Source organism: Dipodomys spectabilis, unplaced genomic scaffold (assembly GCF_019054845.1).
Source record: "Dipodomys spectabilis isolate Male_0828 unplaced genomic scaffold, ASM1905484v1 ptg000036l, whole genome shotgun sequence".
Lineage (NCBI taxonomy): Eukaryota > Metazoa > Chordata > Mammalia > Rodentia > Heteromyidae > Dipodomys > Dipodomys spectabilis.
In genome coordinates, this window is record NW_024870713.1 from 1,441,091 (window position 1) to 1,468,767 (window position 27,677).

General features: G+C 42.8%; 1 protein-coding gene across 1 annotated transcript; it reads right to left on the reverse strand.

The window, feature by feature from the left end:
* Positions 1-27,228, reverse strand: Styxl2 (serine/threonine/tyrosine interacting like 2). The gene is made up of 5 exons (XM_042677366.1): positions 27,119-27,228; positions 12,898-12,992; positions 9,818-10,049; positions 6,963-7,180; positions 1-3,222 (listed from the first exon to the last, which is right to left on the reverse strand). Exons 1-5 carry the CDS (start codon positions 27,226-27,228, stop codon positions 446-448), a joined length of 3,432 nt encoding a protein of 1,143 aa, XP_042533300.1. The 3' UTR covers positions 1-445.
* Positions 27,229-27,677: the final 449 nt, after the last annotated feature.

Sequence of the window (27,677 nt, forward strand, 5' to 3'; positions counted from 1 at the left end):
TCCTGGGCCTCATTATAAAACCTCTACAAACACAGCCATGATGTCCTGTTTGCATGGTCTTCCTCGACATAAACTGGAGTTTCCAATGAATTACAGTGCCTTTTCAACCTCACCACTCCGGTGTGGGAGGAACATCTGAAATACAGAAATGAAGAATAAAATACAGAAGTTAAGCACCAAAGCTTATAATAAGGGCCTTGGACATCAACAACAAAAATGGTGTCAATTGGTCCAGAATTTGGACCTTACATATAGCTCTTCTTCTCCCTCCTCCTTGCTACACCTCTGGCAATCTTCCACTTGGACATTTTCTGCTTTTCTGGAAGATCCTTTCTACATCCATATTCCTTGACAGGTAGAAGTAATGTGTGTCCCCCAGCCCTGTGCTAAGCTGAATGAATGACTTCATCCAGTGTTCTCAGTCTCTTTTGGTGTCTGGCCCAACTCAATCCTCTCTCCTCCTCTGCATCTTAGTCCTGGTCTCTTCTTGCCGGCGTCTCCAAGCAGCAATAATGGCTTCATCGTCCATTTCTTCCTCTTCCTCCCTGTCAGTGCTTCTCCGATACTGGAACCGGCGTCCCGAGGCAAACCTCCCTTCTTCTCTTTTTTCTGTTCTCTCTTTCTCCCCTTCTTCTTCAGACCTCATGAAGCTTTGGGTGAACTTCCTCTTGGCTCCAAATTCTGAGAAGTCTGACTTAGATGATTCTTCTACATCTTCCCAGTCCTTGGGTCTGGCCCAATTTGGGCGCCGTGGCTCTGGGGATTCGTCCCCTTCGGAGGGATCCGGCGTCCTGCGGAAGAAGTAGGGCTCTGGGCTGTCTTCTCGGGAGCTTGAGGTCTCACTGAATGTGGACTTGGAGAACTTATGCATCTCTCTGCCTTCCCTGGTGGAGCAAGAAGAGAATCGTGAAGTACTCCTGACAGAGTTGCCGTTTGCCTCCTGGTAGGAGGAGGTGTCCTGTTCTTCCGACTGGGATTTGGAGAATTTGTAACTGGAGGATTTAGACTCAGTTTCCCGGAGCAGGGATGACCTGGTGTACTTTCCCCTGGAGCTTCCAGACCGATCACTTTGGGGAGGAGACTTCTCCTCCATCCTGAGGCCACTGAGCCACTTGTTAATACTGCTGTCCATGGCTTTGCCAGCTCTGCTGCCATTGCTATGGTGATCAGAGACAGCCAGGGAGGAGGCGTCTGTTTCAGGCCTTTGGGAATTACTTCGGGAGGAGTATTGGAAGCTCCCTATGGCACTGTCTGTGTCCTCATCCTGATTATCCACAACATCCCCTTCTTCTTCCTTCACTTTCTTCTTCTTGAAAAGGGAGCTCCGTTTGTTGTCTGAGGCCAGCTTCTCCACTTTGTACTCAGACATCTTCTCCCTCAACTCCATTTGCATCTCCTTCTCTTTCCGGCCCAGCTCTTTAAGGTCCACATTGTCAGCGAAGAGACTATAGATGGGCTTGCTGGTCCCCCTCACTTTGCTCCCACTTCCTTCAGCTCTGGAACTCAGTGTCCCGTTGGAGGACAGCACAGATTGCATGTCAGAGGTGGGTCTAGCCTGGCTCTGAGGCAGCAGGCAGCCACGCAGGGAGGAGCCACTCTGTCCACTCAGCATGGAGACCTGGTCATCCCCCAGGCAGCTGGCTGCTGGTGCTGCCTTCATGCTTGCCACGGATGGGGAACGGGAGAGCAGCAGCATTTCATTTTGCTTCTGAGCAAGGGTCTCAGTGACGACATTGGCAATCCAGTTCTGGATACTGGCAATAGAAATGGTGTCCCCAGGCCCCACTGGCAGGTTAGGAAGTGGTGTGGTAGGATCGGAGGCTGAGCATCCCCCTACGTTGCTTGTAGCCCGGGAGTGGTGGCTCTGGGCACTGAGTACCGAGGTCGTGTCCCCATCAGCACTGACTGAGGGTGTTGCAGACCAGAACGCAGACAGGGGAATGCTCCTGCTGGCCGCTGAGCTGTCTGCCTCCCAGCTCCCCAAGGACTGGCTCTCTTCCAGCGTCTGTCTGCTTCTCTCCAGCAGCTCCAGCCTCCTTTGCCTCTTCTTGGCCAAGGCAGTGTCCTCTCCTTTGCTCATCTCCACCACCTCCTCCTTGTTCTCACTGCCCACCTTTCTCTGGTGCTTTAGCTTCCAGGCCTGGTAGGCAGTGAGATTGACGTCTGAGAGCGAGGTCTCCCCTCCGGCTTCCTCCGCACCAAGCTCACTGCTGCCATCTCCTGCCTCTGCGTCTTTCTTGTGAAATCCGAACTGTATTCTCTTGATCTTCCACCTTTCCAGGGCAGTGAGCTTGTCCTTGTTCCTGCTGCAGAAGTTGTAAAAGGAGCTGGCAGAGGACACGCTGTCCTCGTCATCCTCTCGTGCCCTGTCCCCGGCCTCAGAGCTGCGGTCCACCTCCTCCCTGGTGCTCTTGGAGTGATACCTTCGGGAAGCTTCCTTTTCAATCTCCAGCAGCCTCTCGTTCCACATGTCCCACGTGCTCTCCGAGGACACAGAGTCCGAGCGGTGCCTGCCACCTGGGCTCTGGTTGCTCTTCCCCCCCTGCTGCGTCAGGATCTGGATGTCCTGGCTACGCATGCTGCTCCCGGAGAAGCTGCACTCGCTCAGGGTGTGTCTGCGCCCTCTGCCCTCGAAGGAGGAACCTGCCCTGCTCTCCTCCTCTTCCTCCTCCTTCCACCTCTGGTGCCTTTCTGCTTGGTATCTCTCATTTCGGCTCTGCCACTCCTGGATGATCCTCTCCGCTTCCTCCTCCCCAGAATCCTCCCCATCCTGGGCAGTGGTAGCAGAGCGCCTGCCCTCTCTGGCCTTGTGGGTGGGGAGGCCCTGCCTCTTTCTCCACTCCTCATACAACGTCTCCTCCTGCTCTTCATCAATGAGGGTGAGAGGCTTGGAGGCTTGGCTGGACTTGCCCAAGGAGGAGCAGCTCAGGTTGCTGGTGGAGTCATCCTCCTCCTCCACCATCAGCGAGTGCACCTTGGCACCCAGGGTGCTCCCGGTATCCTGGCCCTCCTCGCTGCCATCCTCCTCTTCCCTCTCCTCCATCAGCTTGTCGTTGAGCTCCCGCAGCTGCTTCAGGAAGCCGTCGTTAGGGTAAATGGCCCTTTTCCTGCGCACGGTCATCAAAGCCTCCAGGATAGCCATGCTGTGGAAGATCATCAGATAGGCCACCACCAGCACTGCTGACCGGCTGATGCCCATTTCGCTGCTGACCAGGACTTTCCCTGAAAATCAAACACGAGACACAATGATGCAATTACAAAGGCGTGCCGTACTTGATGTGCTTATTTTGCTCTTGGAGTGTTCATTTATGCTTAAGTCATGTAAGGGGTGAACATCACAGTCCCATGTAGCAGTCCTACTGTCTGCACTTCTGAAACACTTCCTCCCCATAACCTTTTCCATGAGAGGGAGAGGAATAAAAGTGTAGAGGTAGGGGGGAAAGAGAGAGAGAGAGAGAGAGAGAGAGAGAGAGAGAGAGAGAGAGAACTTGAAGTTGCCCTTCAAGTTCAGTCTCTGCTGGACGCATCCAGTGAGCCTGACTGGCTCACAAATGCACAGCCACACATGCCAGATTTCATACTAGGCTGCTCATTTTTGGGAAAACATCCGTATATTAGGATGAAGTATAACACTGCAACAAACATTCTAGAATCAATAATGTATACTTTGATTTAAACCAACTAACGATACAAATGTCCTTAAGAAGATCATGGTCATACTCTTCCATGCTTCTCTTTTTCTCTTTCTGGCTGTTCTGTGTCTCTCAATCATTATTTAGGCATCTTTGTAAAATTTTTTATTTATTTATTTATTTTTGTTGGTCATGGGGCCTGAACTCTGGGCCTGGGTGCTGTCCCTCAACTCTTCAGCTCAAGGTTAGCACTTACCACTTGAGCCACAGCGCCACTTCCAGCTTTTTCTGCTTATGTAGTATTGAGGAATCGAACCCAGGGCCTCAGGCATGCAAGGCAAGCCCTCTACCACTGAGTCACCTTCCAAGCCCGGGAATTCTGGAGATTCTTATGATAGCCTTGGCAGAGACCACAGATAGTGCAGAGCATCATCGGGTAAGACAGGGAGGTTTTGTGTGTGTGTGTGTGTGTTTGTGTGTGTGTGTGTGTGTGTGTTCCCTTATCTCTTTTTCTATTCTTAAAATCTATCAGAATCTTATCTTGAGGGCTCCACTTTAATAAGCAACAGACATTCTGGAATCGATAATGAATACTTTGGTATGACCCATATGAACTTCTTATGCAAATGTCCTTAAGAAGATCCCTGTCATATTCTCCTTGTTGTGGTTGTTTTTCTTACCTCTCAGAGGCCCCACCTCTAAATACCAAAGGTGGATTAAGTTTCCACCCTTAATTGCTCACGATGGAGATCAGGTTTCAACACCAGAAGTTTTGTGGATTAGATTTCAAACCATACCCAAATTATGGCATCATATCAGTTTGTAAAGTGACTGAATGTTACATAATGAATTCAAACCATTTTTTGTATCAACTAAAATCTATAAAACTTTTAAAAAATAAACTTGTTTTTATGTCATGTCTCTCTTACAGAATCCTTTAAACATAAAGATAACTACAAATTACTATTTATATTTTTTGGTAGATAGGGTCTGTTCTTATAGGTTACAGAAGCTTTTGTAAACCTTGACTCTTTTATTCAGCAGATCAGTTATTCATAGGCCTCTCCTACTTTGCATCCCTCATAAATGTGACAGACGTGCCTTCTGTATCTTCATTGTAATGGCTGTTTAAAATTCAGACAGAGACCCCTGGAGACCTTCTCCTTGGCTGTCATCAATCTATTTGCCAACAGTCTTTGGAGATGCTTGCTAAACTGGCAAGCATCTGACTTAATACTATGAGATGGGAGGTGACTCCTATTATTATATCTTTGCACCAGTTAAGGACATATCTTTGACACATAGGAGAAGGTTAGAGATTGACCTGGGGCCCAGGAATGCTATTATTGCCAAGAGCCAGCAGCCACTAGAGGAGGTAAGGGAACAGAATTAAAGCAATAAAGACAGTTGCATCAAGTTTTCCCTGTCTTATGCTCTCCCACATCCAGATCAGGGCTCCTCTGCCCTTACCAAGGACCTTGTCTAAACCATCTGACCAGCCCACAATCTACTGCTTCCTCTGATAGACCAACTTACTTTTGAGGCTTTGGGATACCAGCACACTTACTTGTTAAAGGTGTTAAATTCTATGTAGTCTGGCAGAGAGAAACCAAGTTGGGAGTGTTATGTCTTAATTGTTGTATTCTTTGTGCCCTGGTATTCCTCTGAGAAGCCTGGGGGTTAGTAAAGGACTCGGTGGGGGGGGGGGGGGGCTGCCCATTCATTTTAACCAGACCAGTAGCAGAATTTTCTCTTTTCTCTGCTAAGCACAGGGTCCATGCTGATGGTATACAAAACTGAACAACTTCCAGAGAATACTTTTGATGTGGAAGTAAAAATATATTAGTTTGTTTATGATGAAAACTTTCCATCAGTAAAATGACTTTAAGGAAGTTTTCTTCTCTTTAGAGTCACTATCAGGGCTGATGGGGATGCAGGAGACGCTGGGTACAGAAGAGTGCTGGAGGAATGAGACTGACTGGTTCACATCTTCCCTTTGATTCCCATATGCTTCTTGTATCAGGCATTTGTGTTGGATGCTCCTAATTCAAGTTTCCTATTGGTCTCCTGGGGAAACAAGTATTTGTCCAGAAACCATCCCATTTGTCACTGTTGACAGAAATTTAAGTCAGACCAAGGAACAGAGTCTGCTCAAAGAACTCTCCGGTAAGTTGGGAAATGGGACTAAGGAAGGTAACTAGCTAATTCGGGCCTTCTTTTGCGGCCTGAAGTAGAGCTAGAAGGATGGAGACTGAGTCTCCAATGTAGATTTTCCAGTCCTTGTGCAAGGTCAGGCTGGGGACCACATTTTTGTCTTGGAATTTCTTCAATGCTTTAATGCTTTTGCTGTTTGTGTAAAGGTCTTTGAGATGGCTTTGTGCTTGCTAGCCTCAGAGAAAATCTGGAATAATATACCATGGCAAAGCCAAGAGACCTTCTGTGGGTCTCAACTTCCCAGTGGAGAAAATATAAATAATAATAATACTCCCCCATGGGGTAAAATGACAGTGCCTGATGTTCCTTCCTCCTGCTTACTGGCTAGAATCACACTCCCAACCAGCAGAGGAAAACACCGCAGGGAAGACTCAGGTGATTTCCAAGGATGTTCACAACTTCTCTGTAGTGAAGTATGGCCTCCTCTACAATAACACAACAACAATGCACTGCCTATAGGGAGAGGGAGGCATGGTGGAGTTAAGGGCCACAATGGAAACAGGAGTATATTCAGGGAGTACTGCTGAGATGGTACAGGGTGGGGACCCCTATGCTTCCACCAACATCTTAGGACAGGGAGGAGCTAAACTCTTCCCCAGTAGACCCTGGTGCCTACCTTTGCACCAATGTGGGCATTCGTGAGGTTAAGTTTGAACTTTCATTAAGCTAGAGGCAGGAAACTTTCTGTTTTGGCATCTTTGGCATGGGCCAACTGACTGTACCTTCATCTTTGGACAAAACTCCCTCCTTCTACCCTCTAGCCAGCTTGCTGGCCCTAGCTTTCCCTTGGTCCTGCTTGAGAGATCTGTCTCCCCTGGATAGCAACGGAGTGACCGGAGGCTTGGTGTCTGCATCTCCTCATTTTATTTACTGCTCTGGCAATGTGTAAGACTGCCTGAACCTTTCAGCATAGTGTCTAGAATAGTGCCTGGCATTTGAGGCCTTTATGAATCACTTATTGGATCACTGTTGATCACCCTTTCCTTTCTCCTTTTCTTACAGATAACTGGCTTAAAAGAGTCCCTTTAGACAGTCGAGAGGTTTTCCTAACATTCCCCACCTTGCTTCTCCTTGCAGTGTAATTCCAGAAGCCTGGAGCCATCAGGGTCCCCTTACCTCTGTAGGTCAGCAGAGCCTCATCAAGGAACTCAGCAGCCTTCCGGAAATGCTGGGAGATGTCCACCTCTGGGAAATCATCCACCTCCACACCCAAGTACTGGATCTCCAGACCAGTGTAGAATTCAGGGCCAGTATAAACACCGGTGCCGTGTGCAGCATTGAGGATATGAGTAATACCCAGCCTCTTCAGTCTGCCCTTGTTCACAGCCACACTCCTGGGGCAAAGGAACATGATTGCCAGAGTGAGAATTAGGAAGGTTCATTGGCATGTGGTAGGAATCCTGCTTCTGAGTTGGGAGAACACAGCTGGGCTAGGGCCTTCTCCTATCCTTTTGGAGATCTGCAGCTCACTGCAAGTGACTTGAAGCTACACTAAGACAGAGAAAAGAGACCTGGAACTGTCCAGGGAAGGCAGGTTAAAAAGGAGAACAAGACTGAGTATAAGGAAACTTTGGGATGACTGAGTAACCTCTAGTTTAAAGCCCTTGAAATTGTACAAAAGATTTTTTTTTCTGTTTCTCTTGTTTGTTCATTTATCTGTCTTGGGCAGGGGATAAGGAGGGACACAGAAATGGAGGGACAGAAGGTGAACAAATGCAGCAGTGATACTCAGTAGACACTATGTTGAAAATGAACTATACAACTTGTAGGCAGGAATAGGAGAGAAAAGAGAGAAGGAAAGGATGACATTGTCTAAAAAGAAATAGTTAATGCCTTTGTACATTACCTTTATAATAACAATTAAAAATACTAACCCTATTTCTAGGAAATCTAACTTACTAATATAAATAAATGCACAAGATTACATCACTCAAGAAAAGAACAGAAAATGTACTTTTATCAGAGCACAGAAGTGACAAGTAAAAATAATAGAATTAGTTGTTTTTTACATTGTTATCACATGCTGTTTTTCAAAAGTTCTTTCATGTGCATTATTTTATCCTATGAATAAACTTACAAACTATTTTCATTCCCATTTGAAGAATATAAAGATGAATCAAAGAGCTTTTATAACTATCTAAAACTGTGAAAGAATTTTTAAAAAGGCTGAATAAAAACTACTTGGATGTACAAGACACTATATTGAAAAACGAACTTTACAATTTAGGTGGGGGAGGGGGGAAGGGGAAGTAAGGGGAGGGGGAAAGGGAGGAGTGTAGTTGTGGAGGTGGGAGGGAAGGGAGCGTAGGGGTAAAACAAAGGAGGCAACAATGCTTGATAAGAAATGTACTCATTACCTTGCTCATGTAACTGTAACCTCTCTGTACAGTATTTTTACAATAAAAACATATTTAAAAAACTACTTAGAGACCTGTGGGGCATGTGCAAGTGGTAGAGAGGTTGCTTAGCAAGCCCTGGGCTCAAATCCCCATACTGCCAGGAAACAAACAAACAAAAACACAAAACCAACCCATTTAGGATGGAATGCAAATGTATAAAGCCATACATATTTGGCAAGTGCTCTATTGCTGAATGAGTGACATCCTTATACCAGAACTAGTGTTTTGATTTCTAGTTCAGGGTTCATTTTGCTGCCACTTTTATATCTGTAGATCAACTTAAAGATCACTTAGGACTTGATGCCACCTCTGAACGGAACCAGGTTCTAGGGAATTGGTTACTCTTCATGGAGCAAAGTGCCAATGTCCAAACCTTTTGCCCTACTGTCTGTGTGAGCTCCTCATTTCCTCTAGCACCTCTGGGCATAAAGGTAATTATACTGGGAGGATATCTCAGTAAGTAGTCAATGGACCAGCAAAAATTATTGTCATAAATTAAGCTGCTGGCCTTGCACTGGCAAAACTCAGAAGGAATAGACTATGAGAATCAGTAAAACACACTTCTGGATATGGCAGGGCTCTAAGCTACCCAATGGTTTCATTCATTGATGGAGTCAAAATTTGAATAGACTCTTGGGAGGTGGTGGTACTGTGGAAGGTCGGACCTGTTTGGAGGAAGTTGGTCATTGAGGGTATGTTCTTGTGGCTGTCTTGCTCTTGTCCCTTCTGACTGCTCTGTTCTGCTTCTTGGCTACCATGATTTGAACAACTGTGTTCCATTAACTCCTCCCTGACAAAATAGACTAAAACTCTGAAATTGTAAGTCACGGTAAATATCAGATCTGGGCACAGTGGCACATGCCTGTAATTCCAGCTACTCCAGAAGCAGAGATTAGGAGAAATGCAATTCAAGGACAGCCTGGACAAAAAAATGAGACTCAATCTTAATAAGCTGGGCCTGGTCGTGTATGTCTGAGATCCTAGCTATGCAGGAGACATCAGTAGCAGGACCATAGTTTGAGACTGACCTGGGGCAAAAATATGAGACCATAATCTAAAAAATAATTCAAAAAGCAAAAGAAGAACTAGGTGGTGATATGTGGCTTGAGTGGTATAGTAACTTGCCTAGTGAGTGGAGAGCCCTGAGTTCATTAACACCACACTGTACATGTATACAATATGCTTTTGTCACCTGATTTTCTTACTGGATCGTGCACGTTTTCATATCTTGGCAACTATATACGTACATCAGTATCTTCAGCGGCTCTTAGTGTTCTGTTACATGGAGTTACAGATGGTAGAGTTGCCAAGAGTCTGTGTCAGGAAGAGAGGTCTAGACCACCAGGAGAACAAAGGCTGTGCTGGACAGCTCTGCTGGGAAAGCAGAGGAAGTGTGTTCATTTTCCCCATGGATCCCTGTGTGCAGGTGGGTAGGAAGCCTTTCTCCTGGCAGCCTCCACTGGATAGACAGAACCAGGGAGGCCTTTGTGAAGTTTAAGGGAATTTCATCTCCTTGAGGCACTAAACAGAGAGGTGAGACAAAGGGGCATGGCCTACCATGGTCACACTCACTTCTCAGCTATGAAGATGTTGGGCCACACCTCATCAACTTCATTCCTGGGAGCCTCTTGGCGATCCTGAACCAGGGCCCGTTGCAGGTCCAGCACGCAGGGAGTATTGTAGAGACTGGTGTCATCCATCTTCTCCCTGACACGGTTGTACAGATCCTCCACCAGCAGCTGCTCAGCTGACTCCAGCATGCCTTGACAATCAGTGTCTGTTCTGAGCCCACGAGGTTTGAGTTCTAGAGACAGGCAGCGTTTGCAACACAGTTAGGAACAACACAGCCTTTCCTGTCCCTTGAGAGAGTTTGCTTTTGGGTCCACCGCTTGCCAGGACTCTTGGCATTGACTGCATGTCCAAAGGCTCTGCCATGAAGAACTTAAGGGGGACCTGGGTGCCCACTGCCTTGACTTGTAGTCAGGAACAGTAGCAGTTGGGTGTGGGGGAAGGGAATTCAAACTAGTTTCCCTTACTCAGTCCTTTGTTTGTCTAAAGCTGGATGACATATTTTAGACCCAAGTCTCTGAATACGTGTGACTCAGAACTCTCAGCGGTGCCCAGTACAAAGTGGGTGCCCACAAATATTTGCCACATGAATAAATGCTGTTCTTGCATAATGTAATTCACTCCATTTCACATGGAATGCAAATAACCCTGAGAAAACTTTTTCAGCAGTCATCTATGCAATATTACCTTCTAATATATATTTAATTTACTTATTTATGTTATTTATTGTCTGATTCTCTGCTCTGGGGCCTTAGTACTTATGATTCTAAGCCTTCCAGCTTGCAGACAGTTAAACGTGTCAGCCATGATTTCCCCAGACAGCCTCAACCCAGGATTCAGGCTTTTCAGAATAGCTAAGATTCTAAATGAACCCACAGTTCAATGGATCTACATCTTCTCCTATTCATACACTTGCTCATGATTTATCAAATTAGAAGGAATGTGAGGAGAGGTAAGAAGTTTCCTTTCTCTACATAGGTAAGAATAGGGGCAAGCAAACAAACCTTCGCTCTAACTCAGTAGCCAAGAATACTGAATAGAGAGGAAGCAAAAAGAAGAGAAGCATGTTCTCTGTGTTGGCTACAGCCAATCACCAGCACCATCTCCTCCCTGGATGGGCTGTCTCTGGGCAGGGAGAGGTAGAATGTGCACAGTTAAATTTGGCTGAGCTTGGCTCAGGCCTTCAGGGAATAATTTGGCAGATGTCTGAAGAATGCTGTCCAAGGCCTGGGCATCCTGGGCCTCCTGATTCTGCCCCGGCTGAGGATTCCATGCCTAAAAGCATCAGATCTCAACTCTAAATCTTCTCTGATCTCTGTTTCAAAAGCAGAAAGAAGACCTTGCAATCCCAGCACTATATTTTGTTTAAAAATAGATGAAGTGCTCCTATTTTCTCTACCACCCAGTTTTCTCACCTGGCTCCCCTGGGGCCCTATGACCCAAGTGTAAAAAACCCTTCCATTGCATAGACATCTTTCCTTTACATGTACAAAATAGAACTCCCTACCCCTCATGAAAAGATACAGCACTGTCCTCCTCCACTGATAAAGTAGTTTGTTGTTTTGATTTCTTCTCTTTTGAGCTTAAAAATAAATGTCCCTTATCCCCACTGGGGGCTGCTGGTTTCTCTGGGTCTCTGGTTTACATCTCAGCTGTATTAGGGTCTGGCTCCCTGCCTGCAACAATTCTTTGATTTAGTTCTATTAGCTGAGCTTTGTACAGGAGAAAGTAGAGCTGGCGTTTCTCCCCTGCCCTCTCCCCGGTGGGACACATGCAGAATTTCAGGGGAATGAGGGTTTTTCATATAGTTTTACCCTTCTGATAACCAGGTGAAAAAAAAAAAATAACCTGTCTTTTCTATCAAACTGCATTGCTCAAGAGTTCCTGCTTTGGCTTTGTGGCTTGGCTCTTGTTAAGGAAAAGAGGAAATACTTTGGGATAAGGAATGATCTTTGAAATGTAAGGTTATGTCTTAAACTGTTTTTTTTTTTTCAGAGAGGGAATTAAGACACACTTCAGATTGTTCTAGAAATAACAGAGGGTACAGGTATGTTTTGAAATTACTTGTGTTCTGTTAATCATTTCAGGCTTTTAGTGGTCACCTCATGTAAATACATTTTACCCTATTCAAACTAGTTAATCATAGGCATATTATAAACCTGAACTCAACCAATCTGAGCAGTGGGGTGGGGCCTGCTGTGTTAGGGATAAATAGGGGAGCAGCCTGCCTGCTCTGCATACTTGCTTGCCAGACTTTTCACTGATGATGGACCTTTCTGCAGAAGTAACTTTTGCCTTGGTGAGGCAATTCTTTATTTTCATGTCTATCATTGTGACCCCCATAGTTCTTGGAGAGAACATATTTATAACAACCAGTAAACTAGTAATATTTTCAAATATCACCTGATATGGTTTGCTTTCTCCAGAACCTACTATTCCCCCCACCCCCACACACATTCCTTCAGCCACAAACACTACATCCAGAGAAGGGTGTAGTAGAAAACCTAGAATAAAAGGGCATTACTCATCTTTTGATTTCAAACTGGACTTTTGAGTGCTCACAGCTTTCTGTAGACTTGAAAGTGAAATTTTCAAACACATAAAATGGTGTTATAGCTCATAAATCTGGACTTTCACTTGTCAAGAATCAAAGCCTGCAATGAAATCCCCCACATAGTATAACTGATATACATTAATAAAAGAAACGGCCAGGCATGGTGGCTCCCACCTATAATTCCCTACTCAGGAAACAGAGTTTAATTTTAGTATATGTGCTGCCAAAGTGAGCACAGAAGAGGAGTTTTGTAAACAAAACCGGAATGGGAAGCCCCAGAGGAAGATTGGACTGACCCCAACCCTGACCATGAACTAGAGAACTGTCTACACTGATGCAGGACATTTTCACCTCTACCCCCTCCAAGTTGAGGAGGTAGGTTTGGCAGAACTGCCTTTGTCAAGATAAGCTTCTGGAAGTGAAAGCAGAAATGCAGAAGCACATGTATACCTTCCAGTGGGCCCCATACTGGCAAATTCACATGACCACCAGACCCTCCCTGCCCCCTCCCAGATGGGGAATCCATTACCTTCATTGATGATCTGTTTGGCTGCAACTGCTGAGGAGAGGTGAATGGGCTCCATGAAAATGCTTTCTGTCTCTGCATCTGAGACCATGGAGAACCTGTGGGAAGAAGACATGTGTGTGTGTGGGGGGGGAGGGGGGAGCCTGGAAGCACCGAGAGGAAGGCACTCTTAGAGGAAAAGCATGCATTGGATTTTAGCCACAACTGGAACACAGAGATAAGAGGAAAGCCTTCAAAGGTTTATGAAACCTGGGAACAAAAGGGGTAGATTCTGCTCATCTCTTTTGCCGCCCATGTTGGCACTGCAGGTGTCTGTGTTGGTGTCACAAGATGTCTAGGTTGTGGAGAGAAGAGGGCATGTCTGCTGTTTGAGGACCCACCCTGATATGGCTTGATTTTTTTTTTTTGCAAGTCCTGCTATTCATTTGTTCTTCTTTTCTCTTATTTCTCTGCTGTCAGTACTGGAGAATGCCCCTAAGGTTGCTTTTCCCAGAGTTCTGCTGGACTGGTATGCTGCGACCATTTCCTCTATTCCTCACATCTTTTCTATGCTTATAATAGAATGGACTAATAACAAAGGACCTGCTCTCAGATAGATTCTGATGCTGAGCACTGAGATGCAGGTTTAGGTTGATGTGGGGATGCAATAACGTGTCAAGGATAAATGTCAAGGCTAGTCCCTCAAAAGAACTCAGTGGAGGTACTAAAAGGGACTATTTTTGCAACCTAGATAGTTAAGTCACTTTCTTCATCTTTCTAGTTTCAGTTAGATTATCTTCTTTAGGGAAGTCTCTGGTTTTGTACCATAAACCTTTCCATAGTGACACTCTTATCAGATGCACTTACACTTATTTACGAAATATTTGGCAACTAGCTATCTCCTATAATAGACCACACGCTCTCTGACGGTAGGCAGTATGACTGGGTCTTATATAGGCCATTGTGTTCCCAGTACCTAACACAATGTCTGGCATAGAACAAATACCAAATAGATATTTTCTGACTCACAGACTGATTGAATTTGTTCTCAGTAGCACTATATTTAAGGGAATGTGGCAGTTACTACAACCAGTAACAAGACTTATCAGGTATTTTCTACATTCTCAGCATGTAACAAGCCCAAAGCAGAAATCAAGGCCTGGCTAAGTTCTGGATATGCATACCCCTGGCCTTTCTGAGACAAAATGTACACAATCTCTAAGGTCTGATTACTAAAAATCAAGCAACTTTTTCTTATGGTTGATTGAATAAAGGTCCTGGATCTGTGATACTCCTCCCATAGACAGCGAGGTTAAAAACCTCTCTGAGGAAAACCTACATAAACATTCTGTGGTCTCTGTGACTGCTCTGATTGATGGACTATGGCAAAATGGAGAACAGTCCAGTTTCTGAACTTAGGTCTCTCAAAAAATTCTTTTTGACTAACATAATAATAGTACATATTTAGGGAGCACAGTGTGATATTTCAGTACAACTATACATGTATACATCAAGTTAGAGTGATTAGCATTTCATATTACCTTATCTTTTGTTATGTTTGGAGACTTCAAGCTCTTCTCTATTAGTTCTTCATAAGCTATGAATAAGTTATTATGACTTGAATAGGTTATCAGAACATTTAAATATTTCTCCTCACTAAACTTGTATTTTAGTACCCATTATTCAACTTCCCTCGAGGCCCTCTCCCTCCTACCCTTTCTGTCCTCCAGTTATTACCATTCTATTCTCTTCTATTTTGTGACCAACTTTTTTAAGCTTCTACATACAAGACAGAACATTTCACTTAATGTCCTCTAGTTCCATCAATTTGTTGTGACAAAAATTCCATTCTTTTCATTGTGGAATAACATTCCATTTAGTATATATATCACATTTTCATTACCTATTTATCCATTGATAGACACTTCAGTAGATTCCATTTCTTTATTGTAGTGAATAGTGCTACAATAAACATGGGAGCAAGGGTCCCCACCCTAGATCCCCTCTCTCTGTCCTTCCCTCACTGGAGACATGACATTTTTAATAGCCCAGGCTGACCTGGAACTGGAGGTTCTCCTGCTTCCACTTCCTGAGGGCTGAAATTACATACCTGGTGCAAGCATCTCTTTGATGTATTGATTTCATTTCTTTTTTTCTGTATTCCCAGAAGTGGGATTGCTGGATAACATAACAAACTATTTGTGTATTTTTAAGTAACATCCACAGTATTCTTCTAATGATTGTACCAATTTACATCTCCAGCTCTGCATTTTCACTAGCTTTTGTCTTAAAAACTTTTTTTTTTTTGATAATAGTCATCTGGCTTGGGTGAGAGAATGTCTCATTCAAGTTTGGGTTCTGTTTCCTGCAACCTGATCAAATTCATCTATTAGTTTTAAAGTCTTTTAATGGAATCTTTAGTTTTTTTTTATTGTGAACGTACTGTACAGAGGGGTTACAATTACATGGGCAAGATAATGAGTACATTTCCTATCAAGCATTGCAGCCTCCTCCTTTGTTTACCCTTCACATCCCTTCCCAGCCTCCCCTGCCCCCCCCACCCAATTCTCCCCCCTCCCCCCACTAAAGTTGTAAAGTTCATTTTCGACATGACAACTTGTACTTCTCATTGTTGCAACGGGTCCACCTGTATCCTTAAACGACTTGTTTTTCCCCTTCTCCTCCACAAATCTTTAGATTTTTAAAAAATATAAAATCAGGGGCTGGGAAGGTGGCTCAGTGGTAGAGTGCTTGCCTTGCATGGATGAGGCTCTCGGTTTGATTCCTCAGCACCACATAACCAGAAAAAGCTGGAAGTGGCACTGTGGCTCAAGTAGTAGAGTGCTAGCCTTGAGCTGAAGAGCTGAGGGACAGTGCCCAGGCCCGGAGTTCAAGCCCCATAACCAACCAAAAACAAAAATTATACACATTTACATACATATAAAAAATCATGTCATATGTACAAAGGGATAATTTGACTTCTTCTCTTCTTATATTATTTATTTCATTTTGTTGCCTAATTGTTCTGTCCAACTTCTAGTACTATGCTGAGAAAGAATGGATGAGAGTGTACATTCTTGTTCCAGATCATAGAGGACCTGAGGACAAACATAGAGGATAATAATCATGTTTGACATGATGACTGCTTTGTATATGATGTATCATATATAAACTCTGCTATGTTGAAGTATCTTCTTTTTATACCTAATTTCTTCAGAATTCTCATCATAAAAAGCTGATGAATTTTATTGACTCCTTTTCTGCATCTATTGAGAATATTTCATGACTGTTTTCTTTCATTTTACTGATGCAATGTATTATATTTATTGGTTTTAGTATGTCAAACCATTCCTGAATCTCTGGGATAAATCACTCTTGATCATGATATATGATATTTTTTTGATGTACTGTTGGATTCAATTTGCTAATTTTTTAAAAGAAGTATTGCAGCTATGTTCAGCAGGGATATGGGTCCTTAGTTTTCTCTTTGTGATGTTTATCTGGTTTGAGTATCAGGGTAATACTGGACAAGTAAAATGTGTTTAGAAGGGTTTCTTCCTTTTAAGTTTTTATAAAAATAGTTCAAGAAGGATTGATGCTGTTCTTTTTTAAAATTAGGGTAGAATTAAGCAACGAAATTATTCATTCCTGGATTTTTTCATTAGAACTTTATTACTTTATTACTTCTCAATCTCCTTATTATTGGTCTATTTAAGTTTTCTATCTTTATGAGTCCATTTTGGCAGAAATCTATCCATTTCCTCCAGGATTTTAAATTTTGTTGATGTATAATCATAATAATTCCCAATGATCCTTTATATTTCTGTGGTATCAATCTTAATGTCTCCTTTTTCATCTTTGATTTTATTTATTTTTGTAATACTCCCTCAAACCTACCTAACTGGACTTGGGACTATAAGGCTGCAGAATTCCTTGCCCTCTACATGTGTGTATGTTGGTAGTTCCAATATGGGCCACTGGGCCTTCTTGTTTACATTTTCTCATTGTGAATAGAATTTCCTCAGTTCAGTTGGTCCAGATTGGCAGTTCAGTTGCTCCAGTGATGGGTAAATGGCTGCTAGACACTTTGTTCCCTTCTTTACCAGGCTACCTGGAGTATTCATTCTCCACAATTTCTTTGTTCCATCCACACTGCATGCCAGCTCTCTCTTTTTAATATTTTAGCCAAATAACAGCTGTTTATTTTTGGTTTTGATTCTTCTAGGGTAAGATGGGGAAGTGTTCCATGTCTGTACTTAGCCATCTTACCAAACTCTCTGAGTCCAGTTCTTAATGAAGTGGCACCTCCCCTCCTTGGCTCTTGTCCTGAGCTGTCATACAAAAGTCTGACTTACTCAGACCATCAATCTGGAAAACTCATTGGTCTAGAGTCACTGTGAAGCTCCCAGCTGCTAGCCAATCAGCCAGCTAGCCATGTGTAAGAGCCTTTCAGAGATGAATCCCCCCCATCCTTTCTGACCATTGATGCCACATAAAACAGAGATAAAACAAATCCTGCCTCTCTCTCTTCTAGACCTTGTGGATATTCTGAGCTCAGGGTTCATGGCAATCTTGGTTTTCAAATATGCATGCTTCATACAACTAAAGCCAGCATTTTAATTTTACGTTAATGTGAGTCATATTTAAATGTAAGCAATATTTGTTGAGGAGTTTTTCTTATTTTTATTAATTGCATTTGTTCTGTTCTTAATAAAACGTTATTTTGTTTGCTGAAGGTCAGCATGGCATAAAATGAGATTTGGGACAAAACAATTCATGCTAAGGATGTTTTGCATTGCTGCAAGAATTCTAAGGGCTTCATCTTTGAATAGCCCTTCATTTCTCTTGAAGGGTCAGCTTTCTTTGTTCCTCTGTGTAAAGCTATTCTTACATCTGTAATCAGCAACCGACATGGTCTGAACTTGGACCAAAGAAGCGCCCTCCTGTGTCAGGTGTGCAGAAAGGCCCACAGGAACTCAGCAGGTGGTGGTTCCGTTCAAGGATCATCTCGCTGGCTGCCTTTTATCATGACACATTCCCCAAACATGTTAACTTCAGATTGTGAAGATTTAGTTTTAAGTGACTAATACAGAGACTGAGGATTTCTCCCACATGTACCTAAACTCTGAGCATGTGGGATTCAGAATGAAAATCTGAAAACAGAAACAAATGAGAAGCATCTTTGCCTCTCTAGGGTGTCAAGCTTGAAGTTTAGCTAAGGAGTCAGGGAATCTGAGAAGGTGGATGTGAACATCCCATCCAGTAAAAGCTGTAGCTTTATAATTGGGAAGCAAGGAAAGTGAAAAACAGATTTCCTCCCCAGTCCTACAATGTCTATGTCTTTGACTGCACGATGTTATAAAAAATGACACGTGGGACATAGATTACAAATATTTTTGAGTCCACTGCCTTGAGGGGAGATATAAATCTAATAATCATAGAGCTATTTTGCCCCAGACATGGATTATTAAGTCTAATAAGGAGAAGTGTGTGGGTAGGAACTATGAGGACACTTATTTTCTGCAGAGAAGCAGGACTGTAGGAAAAGGAGGAAGGAGGGAGAGACCTGAACAGCGGACCTATTGATATTTACAAGGTCAGAGAAATGGCAGATCTACAGGTTTTGATTTATGGCCACATCTGTGCCCCAACCAGTATTCCTGAGATGGAGTGAGATGACACACACACACACATACACACACATTCATTAGAAAGCAGCAAGGCTGGCTGTTCAAGAAAGACAGTCAGGGAAAAAGAGGATGTAGGATCGATATATACCTCATCACAGGACCAGGAAGCAGCCGCTAAAATGCCTGGAGGGTGAATTGAAAGAGAAACAATAAAGGGCAGTTTGATGTACTTCCTAACCAAGACCAGGAGACCATGCAACTTTCTTTAAACCGGTGTTTTTCAAAATTGCAGACAGTGACCTATTAGTACATAATAAAACCAATTCAATGGGTTTTGTCCTGTGTCTGGAAAGGGAAGAAAAGGAGGTAAGGATACAGGGAGGGAGGGAAGAGGGGAGAAGAAAGGAAAGCAAAGAGGGAAGAAAGCACCATCAGTTTTAAGGTTAAGTATAGTTAGGGAAACACTTAAAAAATGCTATATACAGGTACATGCACTCCAAACTAAATACAAATGGCGTACCCTACTGCAGATCACCATCTGCAAAATGTGAAAGACACTGCTTTAAGCCACTTGCTAGGCTGTTCAGACATAGAATGGAGAGGAATTGGGGTGCTCTCAGCTGATGGCCACTGTCAAGGAGTCCCTTAGTGATTAAATGGGATCAGAGACCCAGGAAAGGGCTTTTATTTTTATTTTTAATTTGGAGTTTGTGGCAGCGAACCAGGTTTCTAAGTGTTCAGTCACTTCAAAGAAAGTGAACCACACACAAGCAAAGTTCAAGCACTAAGGAATCAGTAAACTAAAGGAAATCAAGAAGGAATCAAGAAACTAAAGGGAAATGATTTTTAGCAAGCTGCTTTGTAGGCTTAGTAAAAGAGCAAGGTGGTATTGGGTGTGGTGGCTCACTGCTGTAACCCAGCTAGTGGGAGAATATGATGGAAGGATCAAGTTCAAGACCAGCCCAGGAACAAAGCTGGGTCCATCCACAAGCCCAGTGTGGTGGTGCACACTTGTAATTTCTACTACAAAGAAAATATAGGTAAGAGGATAGAAATCTGAGGCCATCCTTTGCACAAAATGTACGAACTTAACTGAAAGATAACAAAAGAAAAAAAGGCTGTAAGTGGAAGAATACTTGCCTGGCTAGGGCAAGGTTCTGTGTTCAACACTCTCTTCCCCTACCTTCATTTAAGGAAAAAGAAAGTAGAGAAAGACTGAAATTGTATCTCAGGAAATGCAATAAGGGCTCACAGAAATGAAACTTCCTGCCCACCTCCTAACCACCCTCCACCCCAGGCAGCCAGACTAGCTCACTGTAGGAGAGGGCAGGAGAGCCACACCAGTGAGGGCTGGGCTGTAGGCAGAAGGTAGGAGGAAGACTGACCAGATTACCAAGGACTTCTTAAATATTTCAAGGAACTGAAGAATTCAAATCTGAAAAATCAAAAGGAGAAATGGATTCTGAGTCAAAAGGAAATTAAAAAAAAACTCTTTCTCATCAGCAATAAGAAGAGAAAGAAACTTTCACTTCTACCTTGGACAGGAAGGAAATCCTGGTCCCAGCTAAGTTGAAAGAGACAGGCAGGCGTTGATAAACATCATAAGCACTCAGACTTCTTAGGCTGTTTATGTGGGTGGCTGGGAATATGATGGAGAATATGGACAAGGGAGAAGCCCCTACTGATCAGGGAGTTTTACACTCTAGTAACTCATCAGTGACTTAGGCAAAACTGACTGGTTGGGAAATGAACGGCTCTAACTGCAGATCTCCCTTAGAGGGAGTGACGCAGCAATGGCTAGCTTTGAATTTAAGATGTTCAAGGTCAGTATCTAAGTCAAGCACAATAAAGACGAGCCTATCCATGGTCTATATCCATTTTGGGGTTCTTAATTAATCCAGCATGAGATTTACAGGTGATGTTTGATGTGTTATGACTCCCTGCCAGGACTTGCACACATCAGCCCTGAACTAATTTCATTTGGTTGGCAGTGGTTACTCGGAACATTGGTGATGTTTGCAAGGCCCAGTCTCCATTCTGCAGGAAAGGATACAGTGATAGTTGCTCCCAGCCGGATCTAGGGATATAGTGGGTTGAATGGTGGCCCTGCAATGATATATCTCCCAGAACCTGTGATTATTTTTTGAAAAAAGATCATGGCTGATGTAATTAAGTTAAATGACCTGACATGAGAAAACATTGGATTGGTATGGGCTCTAAAACAAATGATAAATTGTCACTGGGCAGAAGACTAAGAATCTGGAGGTTGGAGGAGACAGAGGTTGGAATAATATAGCTACAAGGGAAGAAATGCCAGAGGTAGGAAAAGATAGGAAGGGTTTTTTCCCTAAGGCCACCAGAGGTAGTGGCTTTGTACTATGTTGACTCCTGGCCTCCTGTACTGTGAGGGAATACATCTATGATGACGTCAACTACTTGTTTGTATAAATTTGTTACAGAAGTCCTAAAGAATTGATATAAAAACTTTGAGGCTGTAGATGAAGTCCTTGCTGACTTGGTGTATAACCTAATTTTAGAAATATTCAAACCTTCAGCTAAAGAGATAAAATAGGAAGGATGGATCTTCAGCCACTCATCAAGAACAAATGAGACTGTTCAGGACAGAAACCAATAGACACACATGATGCTCTTTTGTCGAGGATAGGGAATGCACTTATGACAGAATCAGAGAGACCTTGATGTCTAAACTTCCATGTGTGGACTCTGGTTAAATAGATATTTCTTGACACCATAAGTTATTGAAAGGAATTGGTTGTCATATCTCTTTCTTTGGAAGGAAATGGGAAGAGAATCACCATTTAACCAAATACTTGTTATGCTTTTGTATATGTTGTAGTATATTATTTAATCTTGACCACTGGGTAAACTATTACTCTGATTTTGTGGTTATGGAATACATACAAGCTTTCATGGCTAGTGAGAGACCAGACTGACCTCAGTGTTGGTCCCAACACACCACTTATGTGTCCTCCCTCCACTCCCCCCCACATCATGCTGTCTCCTTTGACGAAGCCAATTAATATACAAACTCCACATACTTCTAATGTACTGATTTGTTTCTCTCTGTTAAACCACAATGAAAATTTGACTTATGCATTACCTCAAAAGGCTACCTCATGCCCCTTTGTAACCTCTCCCTGCCCTGTGTTTCCCAAGCAACCATGTGTCCACTCTCTGACATTATATAGATTGGTTTACATTTTCTAGAATTTTATAGATATGGACTCATATGTAGTCTTATTTTTATCTGACTGCTTTCACACAGCATGCTTATTTTGAGATTCATCCATGTTGTTGTATAAATTAATTGTTCATTTCTTTTTATTGTTGTATAGTATTTCTGTGTATAACTACATCACAATGTGATTATTATTCATTTTTGACAGACAGTTTCTGGGCTGGTATAGGCTTTTATTTCTTCTGGGTAAATATGTAGAATGTCTGTATCATATAAGTATAGGTATATTTTTAAGCAGGTATATGTTTAATTTTAGAAGAAATGAATGGTTTGTAAAATGGTGTATTATTTTATATTTTCAGTAGTAATGTAGGATTGTTCCAGGGACTACATATTCTCACAAACATTTGGAATAAACAGTCTTTTTAATTTTAGATATTTTAATAAATATGCATTGGTAGCTAATTATGGCTTTAATTTGCAGTTCTCTAATGACTAAGGATTTTGGACATCACAATGCTTGTTAATGATAGATGGATGCATATCTCTGATGAAGTATATGTTCAAATTCTGTCCATTTTAAAATAAGGTTGTTTTGCTATCTTTGCATTTTAATAGTTAAAAAGGATATTATAGATGCAGATTAGCAGATATTAATTTGCAGATCTTGTCTCCTAGTTTGATGGTTGTCTTTTCATTGAAAGAAAGATTATAGCTTCATTCATTTGAGCTAACTTGAACATGGTTCTCTGCAATGCAGTGGACTGCTTGGGAGACACCTCGGAAGCCTATTGGTGGTATTGGCTTACACCTCAGACTTTACGATGACAGTAGGAAGAAATAGCCTGTGAAATGGCATCACATTTGCTTTCCTTAAAGGTTTCTGACAAGGACTAGCTGATGTGGGATCTGCTTCTGGAAACCAGATGTTAAGGAGTGAATACAAGCCAAAAGGGTCAGTGAAACCAGAGGAGTGCACTGGTACTCATGGGAATGTAAAGAAAATGTGTTCTGGAAGTGAGAACATAACACAGGGATGGCTAGCCCATGGCACTTGTGAGTCTCATGTGTGTGTGTGGGCGCATGCGCTGGTATTGGGGTTTGAACTCAGGGTCTGGACATTGTCCCTTAGCTTTTTCACTCAAAGTTGATACTCTGCCGCTTGAGCCATAGCTCCACTTTCAGCTTTAGGTGGTTAATTGAAGATAAGAGTCTCACAGACTTTCCTGCCTGGGGCAGGTTTTGAACTGTGATCTTTAGATCTCAGCCTCTTGAGTAACTAGGATTGTGGACATGAGCCATTGGTGCTAGGCTTGTGAGTGAGTCATTCAAGTTAAGTCTTGTTTTGCCTAAGAAAGCCTAGCTGCTAAAAGAGCTTAGGATTTAATACCACTGTGGCTTCTCTGTTCATGAATGCTTTTTTTCAAGCGTGGCTGGCTAACATAAACCTGTGACTGCCTCCCCTTTCAGCAGCCCTTCCTTAGCTTTTCTTTGTGTGTTGTCACTATATTCCTTCCTCAACAAATCATCTGAGAATCTCAGTCACACCATATTCCCTAAGTCAGGAGTTTAAAAGTATATACCAGACTTCACTCATCTAGTCTATTATTAATTGGACAGATCACCATATTGTTTAAATTTCTGTATTAGCTGCTAAGACATTCTAATACTCATTCGGTGGTACACACATGTACAGTTCTTACTTCTGTTCAGTACAAGGAGTGAGCTCTTCTGGGTCATAGGATAGATATGTGTTCAGTTTTGAGAGATACGGTACACTAGTTTCTAATGGTTGTTCCAATTTCCACTCTCATTGTCAACAAATGAGAGTTCTGATGGCTTCACATCCTCATTTGCTGTTGTCCATCTTTAATTTTAGATATTTGGGTGATTATGAAATAGCATTGAATAGTAGTTTAAAGTCAATTTTGTTACTTATTTTTCTGCTTTTAATTGATTTCTATATTAATTTTCCTATGAGCAGAGAAACTTTTTTTATATATGTATGGCCCAGTACATGGTCTATTATTTTGGTAAGTATTCCATGTGCCCACAATGAAGATTTATATCTTGCCATTGTTGGGTATAAATTGTATAAATGCCAGGTGAGTTAATTTTATTTTTTGTCCTATTCAAATTTTAGAATCTGGATATGTAACATCAGTGTACTCCTGACTTGTTCTTTTGGGTGAAACTCTTCAAATTTAACAACCATGCTTTGAGAAAGCCCAGAATGGCCCAGAGGGAGAAATTACATGGAAAGACAATCTTGGGAGTTCTGGACAACAGCCAGGTGAGTCACAACATGAACTGTCACTCATGTGAAGATGCCTCTGCGATACCAGCCCTCAGTTGTTGAGTCACTCTCCTACTTGGAGTTGGCCCTTATCTTGAACCCCTTTCAGTTAAGGTTCTAGACAGAGTAGAACAAAGATAAGCTAGTCCCACTGTGCCTTGTCCAGGTACCAAGTTATGAGCATAATAAATGGTTGATATAAAGTATTACTACATTTTGAAGTTAAAGCAGTAATGACTGGAAGAGTGTAATGTGTGTTTTCTAATGTTTGTTAACCTTTGTGTATTCTTATTTTAAAGGTGTATCTCTTGTAAATAGCATCTGAAATTTAATGTACTTACTCATCTGCTAGAGTTTAAATCTACCATTCCACTTTTTCTTTATTATTTGTTATGGATTTTTTTCTATATTCTCTTTTTCTTTCTTTCTTTTAGATCATCAACATTTTATAATTGCATTATATAGCTATGATTAGCTATGTGCTAGTTACATGTTCTGAGAAAATAGTAATTACACTATAAGTTACAACATGCATGTATTTTCTTACTCAAATACAGTCTGAGACAATCTTTCATTGAGCTGACAAAAGATGTTCCAGCTTAATTATTCAGGATTGAAAACCATCTAGGTAAGAACTAGAGTAATTTTTTTCTGGTCTTAGAATTTGAACTCAGGGCCTGGGTGTTGTCCTTGAGCTTTTTTTGCTCAAAACTTGTTATCTACCACTTGAGCCACAGCTCTACATCTACATTTGGGGGTTAATTGGGGATAAGTGTCCCACAGATTTTTCTGCCCAGGCTGGCTTTGAACCATGATTCTTAGATCTCAGCCACTTGAGTAGCTAGGAATACAGGCATAAGCCACTAGCACCTGGTCTTTAAAGAGTCTTTGGAAGTTCATACTTGTACTCCTACCTGCTTAGAAGGCTAAAATGAGAGGAGTGCTGTGTGAGGATAATCCTAGCAGAAAAGCTCTCAAGAATGCCCATCTGGTAGCTGGGCACAGTGGTACATAACCTATCATTCTACCTTTGTGGGAAGCAGAGACTGGGAAGATGATGGTTCTAGGCCAGCTCAGTCAGAAAAGTCCATGAAACTCCATCTCAATAGAAGGATCAGGGTGTAATGACTCATGCTTGTTATCCCAGCTACAATAGCAAGCCTAAAATAGGAGGATCGTGGTCCAGGTACCTGTCTGGTGAAGAAGCAAGGCCTGGGCTGGTTTGATTGTGGTCCTCTGCAATGCAGTAGACTGACTGGGAGACAACTCAAAAGCCTCTGTGGTTGTAATTGTTTACATAACAGACTACGGTGACAGAAGGAAGAATTAACCCATGCACAAAATGGCCAGTGATACCACTGAGGGCTATGAGCACCTGCCTAGCTAGCATGAGGCCCTGAGTCCACATCACAGTACCTCCAAAGGAAAAAAAAAGATTTAAGAGGTGCTGAATTCCCTAAAACATCCCTGAGCCTCTAGATTTCCAGTAGTCTGTTAAAGCCACTCAGTCTTCAAGGAAGTCATGCTCTCTGTCCCTCTTCACTGTGGCTGTGGCATGGGCAAGGAAGAGGTCAAGGGGAGAGCTAGATGCCAAGAAGCATGACAACCAAGAGAGATCCTTCTAGAGAGCCACAGACTTCCCAGCATTGGGAACTGACACGCTCCACAGTGACATGACAGGTATTATCTCCCACTCCTCCTTTGGTAGAGTGAGAGCTTTTGTTACAGTTACCCTGATCAGTCTGTGAGGTGTTGGCATTTGGGCCTGAGAGAGAATGCACACCTGCTGGAAAACCTGGCTCTGAACTACAATGCAGCAGTTGCACAACAACTTTAGAACCACGCTTTTAATTGGTGAACCCACAGGACAGAAGAACCTCAGTCTGGAGTCTCTGATCAGATATGTCTCCCAGAACTTAGGTGAGAAACAAATGTTTATTGGGTATAACAACTAGCATGACTCCAAGTAATACAAAGAGCTGTCACACCATGCCCAAATCTAGTGCTGTCCTATCCAGGAGAGGACAGGAGGAGAGGGACATGCTTTAAATCTTTCAATCCTGTCAGATTTTCTAAGTGGAAACGTAATGATGAGTTACAAGGCAAACTCTCCAAACTTCATGGAGTGAAGTACCTGACCCATGAATGATTAGCCTCTGGCTTTGTTTCTAACTTGCTCCAGTGAGGAAGCTTTAAACTCTGAGAGCGGGAGCCAGGGAGACCTCAGCTGTCTGAAGGAAATGAGTCAAGCAGAGTCATCAGTACTCAGAAGTGAGGGTTCCCGAGATATTTTTGTTGGCTTTCCTTCCCTTTTTATTGATGAGGAGATGTAGGCTCAAGAATATCAATGACTCTTCTGGAGTCATAGTTCTGGAGACAGAACTATGATTAGAAGTCAGGTCTCTGTTATCAGTTATGGCAGAAGAACAGGGACAGGCATATACATTGTTGCTTTTTCACAGTTATTTTAGCAGACAATAAGGATTAAATTTCTCTAAGCTCTTAGTTTTTCTTGAGAATCCAGGCAAATTGGTCACACTATATCACCATACATCCTCAAATGCTTTTAACAGAAGTTTTAAATTGCTTGTCATAACATGAAAGAGACGCTCCAAAAAGATGTTGATCCTACCCTGGGGACTCTGTCGTTTGCCCCCCCTTGCCACAGCAGTTTGAAACAGACCCAGTTTGATTGTGGCTGGAAAATTATTTTAGTACAAGAGCCTGCACAATGGCCCCTGTGGGCTGCTTTTCTTCCTGGTCTCTTCTCTTAGATTCGCTAACCTACCATCCCCACATCCAACCCCATCCCAATGAAACAAGGACACTGCAGGTGCCTCTGACAACTTCCTACCATCCTTCTAGTTTTAAGAGAGCAGCAGCATCTTTAGGAAATCTCCTTTGGCCCCTCCAAGTCTACTTGTTTCCTTCCCCAACCCATTGAACTGTATACCCAGAAGATATCAACATTCAGCAACCAGTCTGTGCGTTTGCCTCCTCAAGAACAATGGTGTTGATAGTATGGATAGATGGTGGCTGTGACCCACTCCTCACCATGCTCCAAGCCCCCTCCCTGGCCATGCCCAGAGGCCTGGATGGAACTCAGCACTGCACACTTACTGGCTGGGGGAAGGGCTCCGGAGATAGCGGGCCTGCACTGCCCGCACGTCGGCCTCATCCTCCTCACTTGGAACCACCTGCTCCTCCTCTAGGTCTCTCCCGGTCGCCATGACAGCTTGTCAGCCCCTGTTAGTTTGGCAGTAGAAAGATGGTTAGAGAGGTGGGTTCCATAGGCTTCTTGGGCAAGACGGGATGTCAGCAGTGGCACCAGGAATGAGGAGGTGATCACTTGTAACCTCCCAGTAAGTAAAGGATCCACAGGGAAAACCCAATCCAACCTGGTCTAACTTGTAAACAGGACACCAAAAAAATGGCGCTGTATTAAAGGACAACTAGGGTGTTAGCAAGAAAGTAGTGAGGGGAACTAAAAGTTTGAGTAAATATAGCTGAACAGGTTAAAAAGCTCAATCCTCTAGACTTGGAAAGTTTTCTGCTGAAATCACAGGGAGCGCTTCTGAGTCCTGTAGGTGCGCATACACACAAATACACACACACACACCACACTAATGTGTACACCTTTCGTTTCTACTTGAGGAGGTAGCTAGCCCTCTTTGGTGAT

What these genes read in the sequence shown, in the direction of transcription:
- Styxl2 (XM_042677366.1), bottom strand. Translation starts at nt 27,228, where the DNA reads ATGGCGACCGGGAGAGACCTAGAGGAGGAGCAGGTGGTTCCAAGTGAG. An exon ending in CGGAGCCCTTCCCCCAGCCA is followed by an intron (nt 12,993 to 27,118) that starts GTAAGTGTGCAG and finishes TTCTTCCCACAG; the next exon opens with GTTCTCCATGGTCTCAGATG. An exon ending in GGCTCTGCTGACCTACAGAG is followed by an intron (nt 3,223 to 6,962) that starts GTAAGGGGACCC and finishes TTTGATTTTCAG; the next exon opens with GGAAAGTCCTGGTCAGCAGC.